Source organism: Mycosarcoma maydis, chromosome 18 (assembly GCF_000328475.2).
Source record: "Mycosarcoma maydis chromosome 18, whole genome shotgun sequence".
NCBI classification, from domain to species: Eukaryota; Fungi; Basidiomycota; class Ustilaginomycetes; order Ustilaginales; genus Mycosarcoma; species Mycosarcoma maydis.
Window position 1 is genome coordinate 24,047 of NC_026495.1, and position 15,390 is coordinate 39,436.

General features: G+C 55.8%; 5 protein-coding genes across 5 annotated transcripts; 2 read left to right on the forward strand and 3 right to left on the reverse strand.

The window, feature by feature from the left end:
* Positions 1-621: 621 nt before the first annotated feature.
* On the reverse strand, positions 622-933 carry UMAG_05444 (uncharacterized protein; the record flags this gene model as incomplete). Its single annotated transcript, XM_011393490.1, has 1 exon — positions 622-933. One exon carries the CDS (start codon positions 931-933, stop codon positions 622-624), a length of 312 nt encoding a protein of 103 aa, XP_011391792.1.
* A 493-nt stretch (positions 934-1,426) lies between these two features.
* On the reverse strand, positions 1,427-3,364 carry UMAG_05445 (uncharacterized protein; the record flags this gene model as incomplete). The annotated part of the gene is made up of 1 exon (XM_011393491.1): positions 1,427-3,364. The coding sequence occupies one exon, from the start codon at positions 3,362-3,364 to the stop codon at positions 1,427-1,429; it is 1,938 nt and encodes a 645-aa protein (XP_011391793.1).
* A 1,046-nt stretch (positions 3,365-4,410) lies between these two features.
* UMAG_05446 (nucleoporin POM33) lies at positions 4,411-5,424 on the forward strand (the record flags this gene model as incomplete). Its single annotated transcript, XM_011393492.1, has 2 exons — positions 4,411-4,413; positions 4,531-5,424. The coding sequence occupies 2 exons, from the start codon at positions 4,411-4,413 to the stop codon at positions 5,422-5,424; spliced, it is 897 nt and encodes a 298-aa protein (XP_011391794.1).
* Positions 5,425-5,818: 394 nt separating this feature from the next.
* Positions 5,819-8,674, reverse strand: UMAG_05447 (uncharacterized protein; the record flags this gene model as incomplete). The annotated part of the gene is made up of 1 exon (XM_011393493.1): positions 5,819-8,674. The coding sequence occupies one exon, from the start codon at positions 8,672-8,674 to the stop codon at positions 5,819-5,821; it is 2,856 nt and encodes a 951-aa protein (XP_011391795.1).
* Positions 8,675-10,757: 2,083 nt separating this feature from the next.
* Positions 10,758-15,203, forward strand: UMAG_05449 (uncharacterized protein; the record flags this gene model as incomplete). Its single annotated transcript, XM_011393494.1, has 1 exon — positions 10,758-15,203. The coding sequence occupies one exon, from the start codon at positions 10,758-10,760 to the stop codon at positions 15,201-15,203; it is 4,446 nt and encodes a 1,481-aa protein (XP_011391796.1).
* Positions 15,204-15,390: the final 187 nt, after the last annotated feature.

Genomic DNA, 15,390 nt, shown 5'->3' on the forward strand with positions numbered 1-15,390 from the left:
TTCAATAATACCGAACGCGTTGCCGTCATGTCCCACGTGTGCTGCGCGTTGGTAGCGCGTTTCGATGCGGGTAGAGCCTGGAAAGTAATACAGAACATACTGTACAGTACGTGCTTGATGCACTTGCTTTACTCACTCATTCATCAAGCTGTATGCCCGTGCCCATGCCAGCGTCTGTGCCTGGGCCTGTGCCGGTTCATGTTCCTGACAGAAGAAATTGCGCATTGCTCGCTCGCTTCCGCTGTCTCGTTCGCCCTTTGTCAAGCTCCCCGCCATCGTGCATGCATCATTGGCACGCCGATTGGCTCGGTGACAGCCCTGCTCTGGTGGTCGTCGATCTTGCGTTTCCCGCGTTTACGCTTGCTCGCCCAGCAGCCGCTTGTCGTGAAGTCGATCAACGCAGATTCCACGCAGAAATGTGCATCGTCAGTGCCATTCGTGATGGGCGATTGTGTCGATCAATAAAAGCGTCGGTACAGGTGAGCTTGCATCAATATTTTTATCCGGAATTCGATTCCATTCACGATTCGTTGAAGAGAGCATTTGCAGACGCACTTTGGTCTTTCAAGCTCACTGCTTTGCCGTTTTGGCGACAAACTTGAATCCGTTGCCTTGCCATCATCATTGGCTGACGTGAGTCTTCTGGTTAGACTGGGAATGGGCTGCAAGGTCGTAATGACGCGCTTGTTCCAGATCCGTGACCGTAAGGTAAGCCGCGTTAAGATGTTGCGAGTCGCAGACCTTTAAAGGGTCTTTGGCACGTTCTCTGAGACGTTTTTGCCTCGTGAGCTGGTCCTGGCTCAGCCAAGCATACTCAAAGGCTGTGTGGCGCACGTCTCGGATCCACTTTCGCGCGCGATCGGTGCCAGAGTCCCGTTCGTAGTTGTCGCTCCCAAGTCTAGAAGCACGCGCCACTAGAAGCGCACGCGCCATGGGTGCTCGCTTACGTGCCTGGCAAACTTGTTTGATCTCACTTGGGTCGTATCGCAGCGGGCTTTGTTCTGGCTTGACCGCGTTACCACAGATGACTCTTCCTTTTCTTCGTTCTTGACCGACCACACTGTGTTCATCATGCAGCGCGCACCGTGAATCCTCGCTGTCTTGGTTGCTAATTGGACAGATAGACGCCGTTCTTGCACCTCAGACATGCACGTGCCAGAAACAAAAACAACCATCCAAGCCGTCGCAACAGTCGCTTCCTCCAACCACACTTTTGATTGCCGCCGCTTTCAGCACTCACCTCAGACATCAGGCGCCGTACCGCGCGCATCCGACGCAGCATACATTGCTCAACAGATTACCATTATTCGTTCAAAGTTCGGGTATACTGTAACTGTGAGTTGCAGATCTGAACACCAAAAAAAAACACCAAAAAAAAAAAAAAAAAAAAAAAAGGAGGGGGGGTACAACCCGCCATCGTCCAGCTTCAACCTGAACCTTGAACGCTGAAAGTCGACATAGTTGTCTTCGGAATCCGCGTCTGTCTGACGACAGCTTCAACAATCAACCTCGCCTCGAGACCGACCGCTGCCTGCATATCGTCGTGTACATCGTACAATGTGCGCGCGGCTCTCTCGGACAACACTCCGAACGCCGACATGACATTCTCGTAGCCTGTATACGCGTTCGTTGAACACAACGATCGAGGTGTGTTGACCGCGCTCGTTGCTGGCCAAGGCGTGCGAGATGCACCTTCGGGATATGTCGGTATCGACGCACTGGTGTCAGTAGCTTCGTCGACGAACGCCGATTTGCGAGCGCGAGCGCGTGCACGAGCCGTCTTTGGTTGAATTGAATCGGCGACGCGCGTCATCTTGGCCATCATCTTGCGTTCCTGTGCTTCGGTATGCAATAGTGCTCGGTCCGCTTGAGCTTCAGCTTTGGCTGCGTTGGCAGCTGCCATGGTAGCTTCGTGTTGGGCTTCTGCTGCAGCTTCGGCCGCTCGAAGAATACGCTTCTCCTCCTTGGAAGGCAAATAGACGATAGCGGATTGGTCTCGGCCCTGCAGGATATCTTTCTTGGGTCGAGTTGATGCTGATTCGTCGTTAGCACTTGCAAGCACGTCCAGGGTAGACTTGAGCAGTCGTGGTTTGGTTTGAGCCGACATGGCCATTTCGACATCACCGAGAGGAGCCGGCTCGGCCTGGTCGATCGCAGCTATTGAGCCAATGGCGGTGGCCGAAGCGTCTGCATCCAATTTGACAAGAGGTGGAGGGATGGGCAACTGCTGTTGAGCAATGTCGAAGCGGTACATACCAGCTGAACCGGCTTGCATGAGTTGCGTGCGGACGTCGTCGTCGAGATCTGTGGAGGCGAGAATGAACGGTTGCAATGCTTCTACAGCCTGAGACGCGGAAAGGGCTCGCAGGCTAAGATTCGACTCGGAAGCAGCACGACGCCAAGACGACGACGCAGTCATTGGTTCGGCAGCGGCATCATTGTTGGAAAGTTCCATCTTTTCGAGCGCTAGCACACGCTGAACGTGGCAATTGGCTCCGACCTCGGCTGCCATCAAGGAAAGAAGCTTGAGCGAGTCCTTCATCGAGTCTGCGTCGAGACCTATGAGAGTGCCGTCATCGAGCACGCCGATCTCGTACATGGCCATTCCACCGCCTTCGAGCAGCCTCCACTTGAGCTGCGTGACGAGACGGTCAAAGCGCTCTCTACTGGGAGGTAGGATCTTGAGCTTGTACTCAAGGTTGCCTTTCTGATCGACTTCGGGAGCGATGGGTCCAAACGCGGCAGGTGACGACACATTGCCAGCACCAGCACTAGCAGTGGCGTCGGCGGCAATGGCTGTGCTGTTTGTCGGAGCAACTGCATTAACAGCTCTTAGCGCAGGAGAGTTGCGTGAGCGGCAAGCCATGATGGGATCTAGTCCGACGCCCTGAAGCGGAGAAGACGAGTAGGCTGCGGTCTCGGATGCTCTTCGCACTGCAGGGTGAGCAAGCGGAGATGCCGACATCTCACGGGTGCTGCTCTGTAAGGATGCATCGATGCGCGCATTCCACAATGGTACTGACGGGGACGAGGACGGGGCTGAGTGCGTATGTGCAGTGGGAGGATGGTGCTGGAGCTGCTGATCGATGCTGACATCCATGTCGAGCGAAAAGAAGCCATCGGCCTCGTCGCTGATGTCGGAAAGCGTGTCGTCGCATGACATGTTGAGTAGGTGAAGTTGAGGCAGCGGATGGAGCTGGTTTTGGTGCTTGGCGTCGATTGGGCAGGTTCGCTCACCCAAGGGATGGTGTGAAGGCGGAGTGGGAGGCGCGGTGGTCGATGCGCTTGTGGATGCGGAGGTGGACAGACGCGCGGACCAAGCCGAGGCTATGCGGGGAGATGAAGCTAACTGCTCTCCGATCATGATTAGATGTGGTGGCGATGACGATGATGATGATGATGATGATGATGATGATGATCACGAGTTATTCTGAGGATCATGCTGCTATGCTATGGACGACGATGACGGTGGCGTTGGCGTTGGCGATAGTCCGAATGGCCACACCGGAGAGCGTGGTGTGATGGCGACGAAGCAGGAAAAGCTGAGTCGCGATGGAGCGTGGGTCAATGTCGGATGAAGCGATGGCGACGAATGGCTATCGGTGATGGTGACAATCACGAATCACCAATGATGAGTGAGCAAGCAGGGAGGAATCACCACCCAATCTGAGTCGAGTCACTAGTCAGTCACAACTCTCACTCAATCACGAATCGACACGAGCAGGCACACTGTGAGTATAATATGTTGAATCCGTGAACCGTAAACCGTGAATCGTGAATGCGCAGCAGCTCGTCGGATGCAGCGCGCAGACTCGTGACTGTTCCAAGCCAAATCGAGCTGAAAATGTGAATCGGGGTGTCCGAATCACGATAAGTCAAAGCAAAGGGTGTATACGTCATGCTGTGCGCAAGGTGCTTCAAACACAAAATCGAAGACGAAACTTTGTGGCGTGTGACGCGCTCGGATCACTCTGACGCCTCAAGCGGTAAGAAAGAGAGTTTTTTCTTGGCTGCGCCTAACGCCCTCTGCGCTTGACTTAACTCTCAGGTCTGCTTGCCATTTACTTATCGGGCCAGCCCAAACGAGTGCCGCGTTGTTCCTCCACCTCACGGTGACTGTTTTCTCTGCCACGGACCAACCTGTATTCACGGTTCGTTATTCGTGATTGAATCGTGATTCTATTCGTGATTCGGGATTCTGTAAATTCACAATCGTGAATATCCACGCTTCGTCGGCGCATCTTGCATTTCCACCGTCACTTCGATCACACCTTGTCACTCGGATCATCACCGACGCCGTCGTCTTGACCGTCGATCTCCAAACCACCATCTCAGTCACGCAAGACCATCCGCGCGTCGACTCGCCACCTAACCCGAGCAAAACAATCGCACGAGACACGCTCGCCCATCATGGTAAGTACCGATCCACAATCCATCCATCTCTGACTTTCCTCGCCGAGACTGACTGACTGACGGATTGATTGACGGATGGATGGATGCGCTCTGTCTTCATCGGCTCGCATCACTTAGCCACGACCATCGGCGTCGACGCCCCACCTGATCTGGGCGGCGGGTCACTTCCTGTGCTTCTTTGCCGGTCTGCGCTATCTGGCGGGTACGGTGATGTTTGCAACCTCTTCGGGCGGTCTTTCGCGCTGGTATACGGCAACGTACTTTGGCGCCATCATCTCGTACTGTGTCGTTGTCTATAAATCCTTTGGCGTACCTCAGCTCAACAAGGCGTACGTGCAGCGCGCTCTGATGGACGAGAACGTACAATATCTGTTTCTGGCGATCTACTGGTTCATGTCGAAACCGATCTTTATCAGCTTGGTGCCGTTTGTCACGTTTTCGCTCTTCCACGTGCTGACGTTTTTGCGAACCACGCTGATTCCGATCGTGTTTCCGTCTGGATCACCTGCACCGGGAGCCAACCAGGCGGCCGCCGGAGGCGCACCTGCTGTCCAAGCCACTGCGCCGCCAGCCAAGATCGCCAAGTTCATCCAATCGTGGGTCAAGGCGAACTACGATCCAGCGATGCGCTTCGTCGCTTATGCCGAAGTGGCCATCTTTGCGCGTGTGCTGTTGGGGGCGTTGCTGTTGCGCAACTCGTTGTTGGCTCCGCTGTTCTACGCACATTTTTTGCGTCTCAGGTTCTACATGAGCTCGTTCACGAGAGCCGCGTTCCAGCATGTTAAGAGCATACTGGACGGGTACACGCAGCATCAGAGTTGCCCGCCCGTGGTGAGAAAGGCATACTTGACCTTGACCGATCTGATCAGCCGGTATGCTAGCTCGGTGCTGTCTGTGCAGAGTGCAGGCGCTGCTCAGCCCGGCGCGGGTGCAGCGGGTGCAGCTGGCGGAGCTGGCGGAGCTGCGCCACCGCCGAATCCCGCCGCTGCAGCCGCACCACCAAGGAGGTAGCTCAACACCCAATGCGACCTTCCAAGCATCCAAGCATATGTGCTGTAACGCCAGTACTGTTGCGCCACATGCGGCAATCGCCCAAGTCGCGTACGTGGTACTGACTTTCGCCGTCTCAAAACTCTCAACCAACCCCGATCCAGCCCCCCGTTTCACTGTCCGGTCGCTCCATGATCCCTATTATCGCAACGTCTGATTGCCTGTTGTGCCTCTGTCAATACATGCCGCGTCTGGCTGCTGACTTGGAGCTTGCGGTTTTGACACTCTGGGTATGTTTGTCAGACCACATGGTGCATGGCGCGTGTACACATTCGTGATTGTTAGGGCAGTTGTCAGTCTGGAATTTCGTACGGACAAGACAATCGTGACTGATACCAAGGATGCAATGCGAAATTTACTGTTGTGCGTTCCATGCATGGTTTAGTGCGTGGAAAGCGGAGGCGGCAATCATCTGGTGCTCAACCGTTGCGTTTCTAGCGACTTTGTCCGGGTGCAAGGTAGCGATGGCCTTTGTGTAGTTCTTCTTTAATCCAGCGTGATCCAGGATTTGGTGTAGAGCAATGGGCTTCCATCCAAGATCGTCCCAAAGTACGGTCTCCAGTGACGAAAGGAGCGCTCGTAGATTCGTCTCTTTGCCGCGCTTCCATGCGTCTATCTTGGCATCTACCGAGTCTTTCAAAGCAAATCTTGCCTTCTCCTCAGCCGCCTGCGCGTGCTGTTGGTTTACAAACGCCGTACTAGCCTTGTCCGCGATCGCATGTCGCACTACTTTCTTTCCACCCACTGTCGACACAGCCGAGCCAACCACTTTGTCACCCAACATCCTGCCACACCGATACAGCCCTTCCCTGGCAAACTTGATGTTGCTCGCCGTAGTCCTGATTCCGGAGCCCTCGAGTTTTTCGTACTCCAACAACACTTGCCAATCCGCCTTGGCTAGCTTCCATCGCTCGTTAGCCTCGAGCGCCTGCGCTCGCCGCACCAGCGCTTTCGCGTACGATTCTCTCAGATTCACATCCGCCAGCTCGGCAGGTAGAGCCGCTTCTTCGCTTGGCTTGTATACGCCGATACGTCCGTCAGCATCGCGTTCAGAGCCGCCAAATGGAGAAAGCACAATCGCGAGGATCTGGTCGCAGTCCGAAATCGTGCCCGTAGCATCGCCATTCTTGAGTCTCACGTTGGCTCGGTTGCTCAGTAGAGGAACCAGACGAACCGACTCGCACGACGACGACGACGACGAGAGTGCCGAGATACCTCGCGTGTAGCTCGCTTCAGCATCTGCGTATGCGCCACGCTTGAAATGCTCGTTTCCCTCTTCCTTGTTGCGCTTGGCTGAGCAGATCGAGTGCGACGCATCCGAGCCAATCGCGCGTCGCTTCACAGGTGGTTTGGGTGGCATCGGTGACGGTGCAGCAGATCGCGATGGCGTGGCGCGTCGGTTGGGCGACACGTAGCCCGTCTTTGGCACAGCAGTGCTGGAAGCTGCGTTGCTTCGACTGACCAAGCTGCTCCGGGATTGTGACGCCTTTTGCTCGACAGCTTGCGCTTTGCTGCCAACCGAGAGCACGCTTGCAACCGACGACACGGCAGTGGCAGCAGCAGCAGCAGCTCCGCGCGCAGCTCGTGCGACAGATTCGGGAGCCACAGCTGCCTCGTCCTCGTTGTCGGAATCTCTAAAGCTACCAAGCTGCGCCGGCTCGTCGCTTGTGTTGAGCTGGCTGTCGTGACTAGCTGTGCCATTGGAGCTGGTATCCGCACGACGTTGTTGTGCTGGCGTAAGCTCAGCATCAATCATCCATTTGGGCTTGCCTGACCACTCTTTGTTTTTGGAAGTGCCCGAGGAGGCACCCCATCTGCGTGCTCGATGACGTTCACTGCCGGCTTCCGAGGGTGTGTTGCTACGCTCGTCCAACGCTTTTTGAGCCTGCGCTTTGGCGGATGACCAGAACGCGCTGGCTTTGTTCAAGACGGAAGAGCCAATCTCGGAGGCTTGGGCGTAGAGCTGATCGGCCTGCTGTTGCCAGTCGACCGTCGCTTCACTTGCAAAGCCATTCGATGCACCCGAGTCTACTGGAGCGCGGCGCGATGCTCGAGCGTCGCTGTTGGTGTGCTGGGGTGGGTTGCGGCGATGTTGGCGTTCAAGCTGGAAAGCGTCTTCGTCATCCAAGTCGCGGAAGCGCGTGTCGGCGTGCCTCTGCTCGTCTGCTTGCAATTTGCGTGCGAGCCGTTCGTCATTGTCGTTCTGTTGAGGTGATGCACCACCGTTACCGACGAGCAGCTCGAGAGCGGCTTGGACGTTGACGCCCGTGTCGGTGCGAGCGAGCGCATGCTTGGCTTGCTGTGGCGAGAAGCCCATCTCGACAATCTGACCGACAATATGTGGTGGAGGAGAGCTGGCTCGCGCAGGCGCAGAGTGGTTGGCAGATGGACGACTGCCGCTTGCAGGTGACGGGACCCTGGAGCTGGCCCTGGAGCTGGCTGTCGAAAGAGTTGCAGACGAACTCGAGAGACGAGCCATGCGAGGGTCGAGGGGTTTGGAAGCTTGCGAGACGGGCATAGCAAGTGCGCCAAGGATGTCGTCTTGGTGTTCGTCATTGGAAACAGCAAGCGTGGGAGCAGAGGAGAAAGGCTGATCGAAGGTGTCAAAGTCGAAGGGATCGTCGATGCGGCTCGAAGCAGGTTTGGTGGATGCAAGAGGCTGAGACGATGAACTTTGGTTGATCGCAGGAACTGCAGAGGAGAAAGCGTCAAAGTCCCAAGGATCGGAAGCTTTGTTTGCCAAGGTGGTGGACGAAGGAGGCGAGGCGACACGCTGGAGAGCGGGGTTGAAAGTGGGATTGGTGGAGGTGGTTGTGGCACCAAAGCTGGTAGATTCGATGCCAGACCAGAGCGCATCATTGCGCTGTTTGTGCTCATCGAGCTGTTTCCGGGCTTGCTGTGTAGCTAGTCTCTGACGTTCTGCCAAGCTTAAATTGGCGTGCTGCTTGTTTGTGGAGGAGGAGGAGAAAAGGGAAGAGAAAGCATCGTCGGTGGCGGTGAGCTTGGTAGCGGTGGAAGATGGAGGGGGTTTGTCGATGGTCGATGAGACGCCGTAATAGTTGGGTCTGCTCGACGTGGAGCTCAAGTTGGAAAGCGTGTTGGAGTTGTTGCGAGTGATTGTGGAGGAGGAGGAGGAGGATACCGAGGTAGAATGATTCGACTGAGCATTTGGCCGAGTAGGCTGCCAGCTGAGGTCGAGCAGATCGTCCATGTCGATCGGGTGTGGCGTTGGGATGATGAAGAGAAGCAAAGGCGATGTGTTTTGGAGGGCAAACCAGCTCGAGTTAAATATGTGAGGCCACGGCGGTGTGTGTGTGTCTGTGCGTGTTGCTCGGCGTGCGGCGTTGCACACTCGTGACTGTTGTGAGTTTTGACGACTCGCAGACTGGCCGGCCGACACGAATAGTGGATCGACACTTTCTCGACCTTTTTTCCCGATTTCGATCCGATTTCGATCCAAGTTCGATCCAAGTTTGATCCAAAAAAGTCAAAATCGCGGCAATCGTGAACTGAATCTTGAAAGGGAGGGAAGCTGATGCTGCCTCTCGCGTCTCGGTAATACGATCAAGTTCAACTTCACCGTTGCCTGTCAGCAGGGTCGATGATGCTGGAGCGGTGGTGGCCAGTGAGTCGCTCGCCACCTGTCGGACTCCCACTAATCTGGTCATTCATCTGCGTGATGCGATTCACGATTGTGGCGTTTTATCATCTGGAATCAGCCAACGAGGTTGGTGGTGTTGGTCAACATCAATAAGCGTTGGTGGCAAGCGACACTCGTAACTTGCGGCTGGAGCCAGGATGTCGTTGGTTATCAAACGCCAGCGTTCGTGATTCGTGATTGAAAGTCACAATTATACAGTAGCGGCTCAGTTACGTGGTGAGCTTAAGCGTCATCTGCCAGCTTGTTTCATAAGCGAACCTTGAATGCGCAGTCACTCGAATTTCACCAATTCACGATTCGCGATTACCAGTCTGGAATCCACCCGTCATGAGTGTGATCCTCGCCAACAGAAATCTACAGCACACACACGACACGACAGCACAGCTGTGAGCACAGGTCACTAATGCGGTTGAGTGGGTTTGCGTTGAGCTTACGTGTACTGTATGCTGACACAGTCTTGAGTCGTGAGTCGTGAGTTGAGCTGAGCTGAGCTGAGCTGAGCTGAGCATTTGAGCCGAGTTGAGCTGAGCCCACCAGCTCGCGCGCGCCTTTGCTCACATGCTAACACACTTTACTTTTGGCTGTTTCGTGTTTAAAACTCACGCACGACTCGTGACTGCTTCACGCTTGTTGCTGCAGCCAACTCGTAACTTGCCGACATCCACGATCGGCAACGCCTTGCCAAGTAGGCAGACTACAGTACAGTACAATAGACACAGTCGGGAGTGGCTGGCTTCCGATGGAGGAAATGGACTCGGATTATCTCACCTGGATCACAGCAATTCAATTCAAAATTATCTCTCCGATCGTCGGAAGCATCACCGAAACGGCTGAGCAAGCGGCGCGGTGCGCTCGGAACGTCCGTAACGAGCGTGGTAAAAATCGTGAACAAGTCACAAGTTGGTGACAATCGTGAATCTGTGAATCTTGAATAAGCTATGATCACATTCGTGATTAACGTTAGAGCGCGCATAAGTTAAGCGAACATCTGTCACGAGTCGTGAGTGAGTCGTGAGTCTTTGTTTGCGCGGTTCCTTTTCATGTGTTTTATTATGTATTCTTTTTCTTATTTAGGTATTTGTTTTGGCGAAGGATCATGTTCCGAAACAAAAGCAACGGCACCAGAAAAAGAAAAAGAAAAAGAACAAAACGGCTCGGGGCTCTCTCACTTTTTGAGTGTTTGAGTGTCCGCTGTGCTGCACTGAGCTGCGCGCCTTCTGTATAGATTGAAAGCATGCAGAGAGGCAGAGAGGTATACGACCTGCGACCCTGATCAAGTGACGAGTGAGTCTGCTGCGTCCATCAGATCACATTCGAGATTCGTGATTGCTTTGTCGTCACACTTTGCTTTGCTCGACATCACTCTGCACACCGCCACCATCACCATCATCGTTACTACTGCCATCTCGATCTCGATCTCGATCTTGATCTTGATCTCGAATTCGATCTCTGCCGGCCAGCGCGCTTGCTCTGCTCAAAAGTCTGCACGTCTACTTTCGCATCGTATACCAAGCCTCGACGGCATCCACATTCGTTTCTAACACCGATCTGGCGAATCCCTTTTCTTCATACCACGGCTTGACCACCTCTGGCCTGCGCTGCTAGCTGTCGTAGCGCAAACGAAAGGTCGATCATGGACGCCTCCGTCACCACCACTTCACCGTCGTCGGCTGTCTCGCAGATGCCGCCAAGCTTAAATGCGAGAGTAGACGACCTAGCACAAGCCTCTGCTTCCACTCCACCCCAGTCCCCCCTCAAACACCCCGCCTCTACATTCTCAGCGTCAACAAGCGCAATCGCAACTGCTGCCACTCCCTCGACCGCTGCCGCCGCTTCTGTCAGTTCTCCCTCTAACCACATGTCGCCTGCTCATCCACCAACCGAATCCAGCCGACATTCTACCCCAGCCACTTCGGCGGCTGGCTCCGACCCTGTTCAGTCCACGCTGCCTTGCTCTGCACAGCTTGCCACCTCCCAACCTTCCATAGACGCTGCGCCAACACAGCCACCACAAGCATCATCACCTCGACCACCATCTGAGCAGCTGCCGCACGCACCACCAGACGAGCATCCGCTCTCCTCTATCCAGCCCGCCTACTTCTATCCTTCCGATGCTTCCACCTCGTCCTCTCACGATGGCATTCCTGTATTTCAGCCCACCATGCACCAATTTCAAGACTTCTACGCATTCTGTCAAGCCATCGACAGCTGGGGAATGCAATACGGTATTCTCAAGGTCGTCCCACCACCCGAATGGCGTGACGCGCTCCCCGACCTTCGCCCCTCTCCTCCCACTGCCTCCAACAAGCTCGAACCTGACGAGCACGCCGACATCTCCAAGGTTCGCATCCGCAACGCTATCATGCAGCACTTTACCCCTGCTGGCTCGGGGGTTTGGCGTCAGATCAACACCACTCGCTCCGCCAAAATCTGGAATGCCAAGCAGTGGGCCGAATTGTGCATTTCGTCAGATCAAAAGGGTCCCGAAATGGATCGCATGAAGTGGAAAGTCGAGGTCGAAGGTGCCTCCAACGGCGGTTGGGGTCCCAAGAACATTGGCGCAAAGCACTGTGCTGCCCCCACCATTCTCGACGAAGACGGTGTCCGCACCAGAAGCGGCAAAGCTCGTCCATCCGCCACCCCAGCTGCTGCAGAAGCCAAAACCAATGCCAAACGCAAGCGAACCGACAACGATCACGGTCACGATCACGGTCACGATCACGACAAGCCCCCATCCGTACAGTCGCATGAGCAACCCACGATATCTGCATCGGTATCAGCACCCACCTCTCCTTCATCTCCCGAACGTCGCTCCCAACGAATCGTCCAAAATTTCGCCGTCGCCAAACCATTACCTCCCGTCACTTTTCAAGATGCTTCACCAATCAAGAAGAAAAACTGGGAGGCAGAGGCCACCACACCCGACGAGTGGCGCGCTTTCGATTACAAGAACTGTTGGCGCAAGGAAGCCCTTTCCCAACAGCAGCTCGCCCGGCTCGGCGCCACTCCCTGTGCCTCTGACGACGATGATGATGATGCTGCTGCTGCTGCTGCTGCTGCTGCTACCACAGCAGAGACTTCCCAGTCATCCGCAGCTCCCCTCGCTCTTCCCAACCCTTCCGAATGGACGCCCGAAGTGTGTCGGGAGATCGAGAGCGAATACTGGCGCAACCTCAACTTTGGCAAGCCGCCCATGTACGGCGCCGATCTCAGCGGTACCCTCTTTGACCACCGCACCAAGCATTGGAACGTCGGCAAGCTCGACAGCATCCTCACCCGTCTCCACCTTCGACGCAAGCTCCCAGGTGTCAATACTCCTTACCTCTACTGGGGAATGTGGCGAGCTACGTTTGCATGGCACGTTGAAGACATGGACCTCTACTCGATCAATTACATCCACTTTGGTGCTCCCAAACAGTGGTATGCCATTCGACAAGCCGATCGACAGCGCTTCGAGTCGGCCATGGCTGGCGCTTTCCCCGCCGATGCACGACGCTGTCCTCACTTTATGCGCCACAAGTCGTACCTCGCCTCTCCCTCCTTCCTTGCTTCCCACGGCATCCGCCCTCTCAAGCTCGTCCACAACGCCGGCGAATTTGTCATCACATACCCCTTCGGCTATCACTCTGGCTTCAACATGGGTTACAACTGCGCAGAGAGTGTCAACTTTGCGCTCGAATCCTGGCTCGACATTGGTCGCAAGGCCAACTACTGCCACTGCGACATGTCGCAAAATAGCGTGCGCATCGACGTCGATGCTTTGCTCGAAGAGAGCAGAGAAATGGAAGAGCTCGAACGCAAACGCGAACTGCGTCGCGCCAAAGAAGAAGCCGTACACGCTACCGAAGAAGAAGAACTCGAAAAGCGTCGCATCCGAAACGAACGCGCCAAGGAGCGTAGAAGGCTCAAAAAGGAGGCAGACGAAGCCGCAGCCGCCGCCAATCCAGCAGCGCCGCTACCCTTCCAAGGCGGTGCCGACTTTTATGTCGATCCCAAGCACGCTGCCATTAGCCCTTGCGTCTTCTGCCCTGCCAACGTCCACACCGATCTTGTCGCCACGCCTGCCGAGATCGACTCCACTAACCCCAAACTCAAGGCCATGTCGGGCCGTCACGCGCACCGTCTCTGCGCCAGCTTCGTACCTGAAACCTGGGTGGGCAAACACGGCAAGACCGACATTGTTGAGGGTATCGGCGGTATCGACAAGGCACGCTTCTCTCTCAAGTGTCAGATCTGTCCCCATCCGAGCCTGCAGAAGCTGTACCCCAAAATCCAGTGTACACGTGGCAAGTGTCCACGCTCAGCACATGTAAGCTGTGCCTTGGTGGAGAAACACGGCTGGTTCATCGATGTGTGTCCCGCGCAGACAGCAGATGAGCTCGAGGGGAAAAAGGCGTCCACTACCAACAGCAACGTCCAGCAAACCGACGGTCTCGAAGACGGCGACGAGCGGCTCGTGGTGCTCTGCAAGGCGCACAACCCGCTCTTCCGTGAAGCCGAGGAAGCACGCAAGGCGGAAGAGCTGCGTGAACGCATCTATGCGCTCCCGATCCCGTCTATGGTCAAGATCAAGACGTCCGGAGGAATGTTCCAAGCTTTGATGGTCGAAATCCACGAGGAAGAAGACGAGATTGTCATCGAGGACGAAGGTCGTCCAAGCACGGTCAAGTTTCAGCAGATCCTTCTGGACGATCCGGTCAAGCAAGAGCCGCAGTCGGTTGGCATCCCGGCAGCTGATGGCCAAGTTGCGCTCAACGGCGACGACGTTTCACATCCGACCAAACGGAGGAGAAAAGTGACCGAAAAGGCTAGTGAAGCCAAGGCGGCCAAGTCAGAGGCGGTGGACGCTGGCGGCACTGGTGTGTCGGAAGTAACGGCCAAGAAGCCTCGCAAGAATCGAGGTGCAGCAGCAGCAGCAGCAGCAACAGTACCAACAACGCCCGCTTCAGCAGATACGGCAGCCACGGCAGCTCCACCACTTGGTGACAAGGCGGCGTCGACGCTATCAGGCAAGAAGAGCGCCAACGCTGCCGACGGCCAGACCAAGTCCAAGCGTCAGCGTCAGCCCAAGAAGAAGGCAGAAGCGACAAATGGAGACGCTGTAGCATCTATGCAGTGGTCAGACCACCCTATGCATGCAGGCGGTCAGCAGCAGCAACAGCAGCAACAACAGCAAGTAGTCCAGACAATACATGTGCCCTCCAAACGTGGTCCGCGAGCGACGTACGCTGCGCAACATCCAAGTGTGCCTCAGTCATCGCTGTCTCAGTATGGCGAGCATCATGCTTACCCGCCGCCGCTACCGCAGCCGCAGCAGCAGCAGCAGCAGCAGCAGCAATACGCTGGAGGAGACGGTGGACCGATGCACCGTACTCCTTTGGCAGGTGATGGTGGTACGTACGCACCTGCATACGCGCTGCAGCAGTATGCACCTGGGTATGGTCGCAGTGAATACGGTGCGGGCGTCGCATCTGCTGGTTATGCACACTTGCTGCATCAGCAGCAGCAGCAACGGGCGGGTAACGGCGGTGGACATGCATATGGCTCGTCGTCGCCCTACGCACCGTATCAGGTGGGCGCACATGCTTCGTACGCACTCGCGCCCGGTGGTTCGGCTAGCAACCACAGCAGGCATTCGGGAGGTGGCGCTCAGGCGTTGGAGATGAAGGGAGCATCGTCGACGGGTGGCATGCATGCCGGCTCGCAGTACGGCTACCTGTCAGCGCCTGTAGGTGGGTACGAGCGAACGCCGCCGCTGCCGACGTATGCCAAGTCGGGAGCTCATGCAAATGCGGACCTCGCAGGTGGAGGGTTCCCAGACTACAGGCCGCCATATCACCACGCTGCGCCGGCGGCGTTGCAGGCAGGATACGCCTCGGGCGTGCAGTATCGTCAGCCCCCGGCGCGGTATGCGGGAGAGTATCCGGCATGTTCGTATGGCCATGTGGGGCCGGCCGACGAGATGCACCAGCACATGCGTGCCGCACATGTCGCCAGTGTAGGCGGCAGTCACGTGAATGCGCCAACCGGCACACACGCATATTCAACACCGTATCAGTACGCCCATCGGATGCAGTAGCACAGGTGCGCACAAGTCGGATTCACATTTGCGTCTAGACAATCATGAATGTGTGGCAGTCCACGCATAGCGAGCGGTGTAGCGCGATGTGAAAAAGAATCCAGACGAATCAGCGTACAATTGAGGGTGGAAAAAATAAGACGCAAATCACAAGCGCACGTTGGCATCACCTCGTACGTTGGAAAAC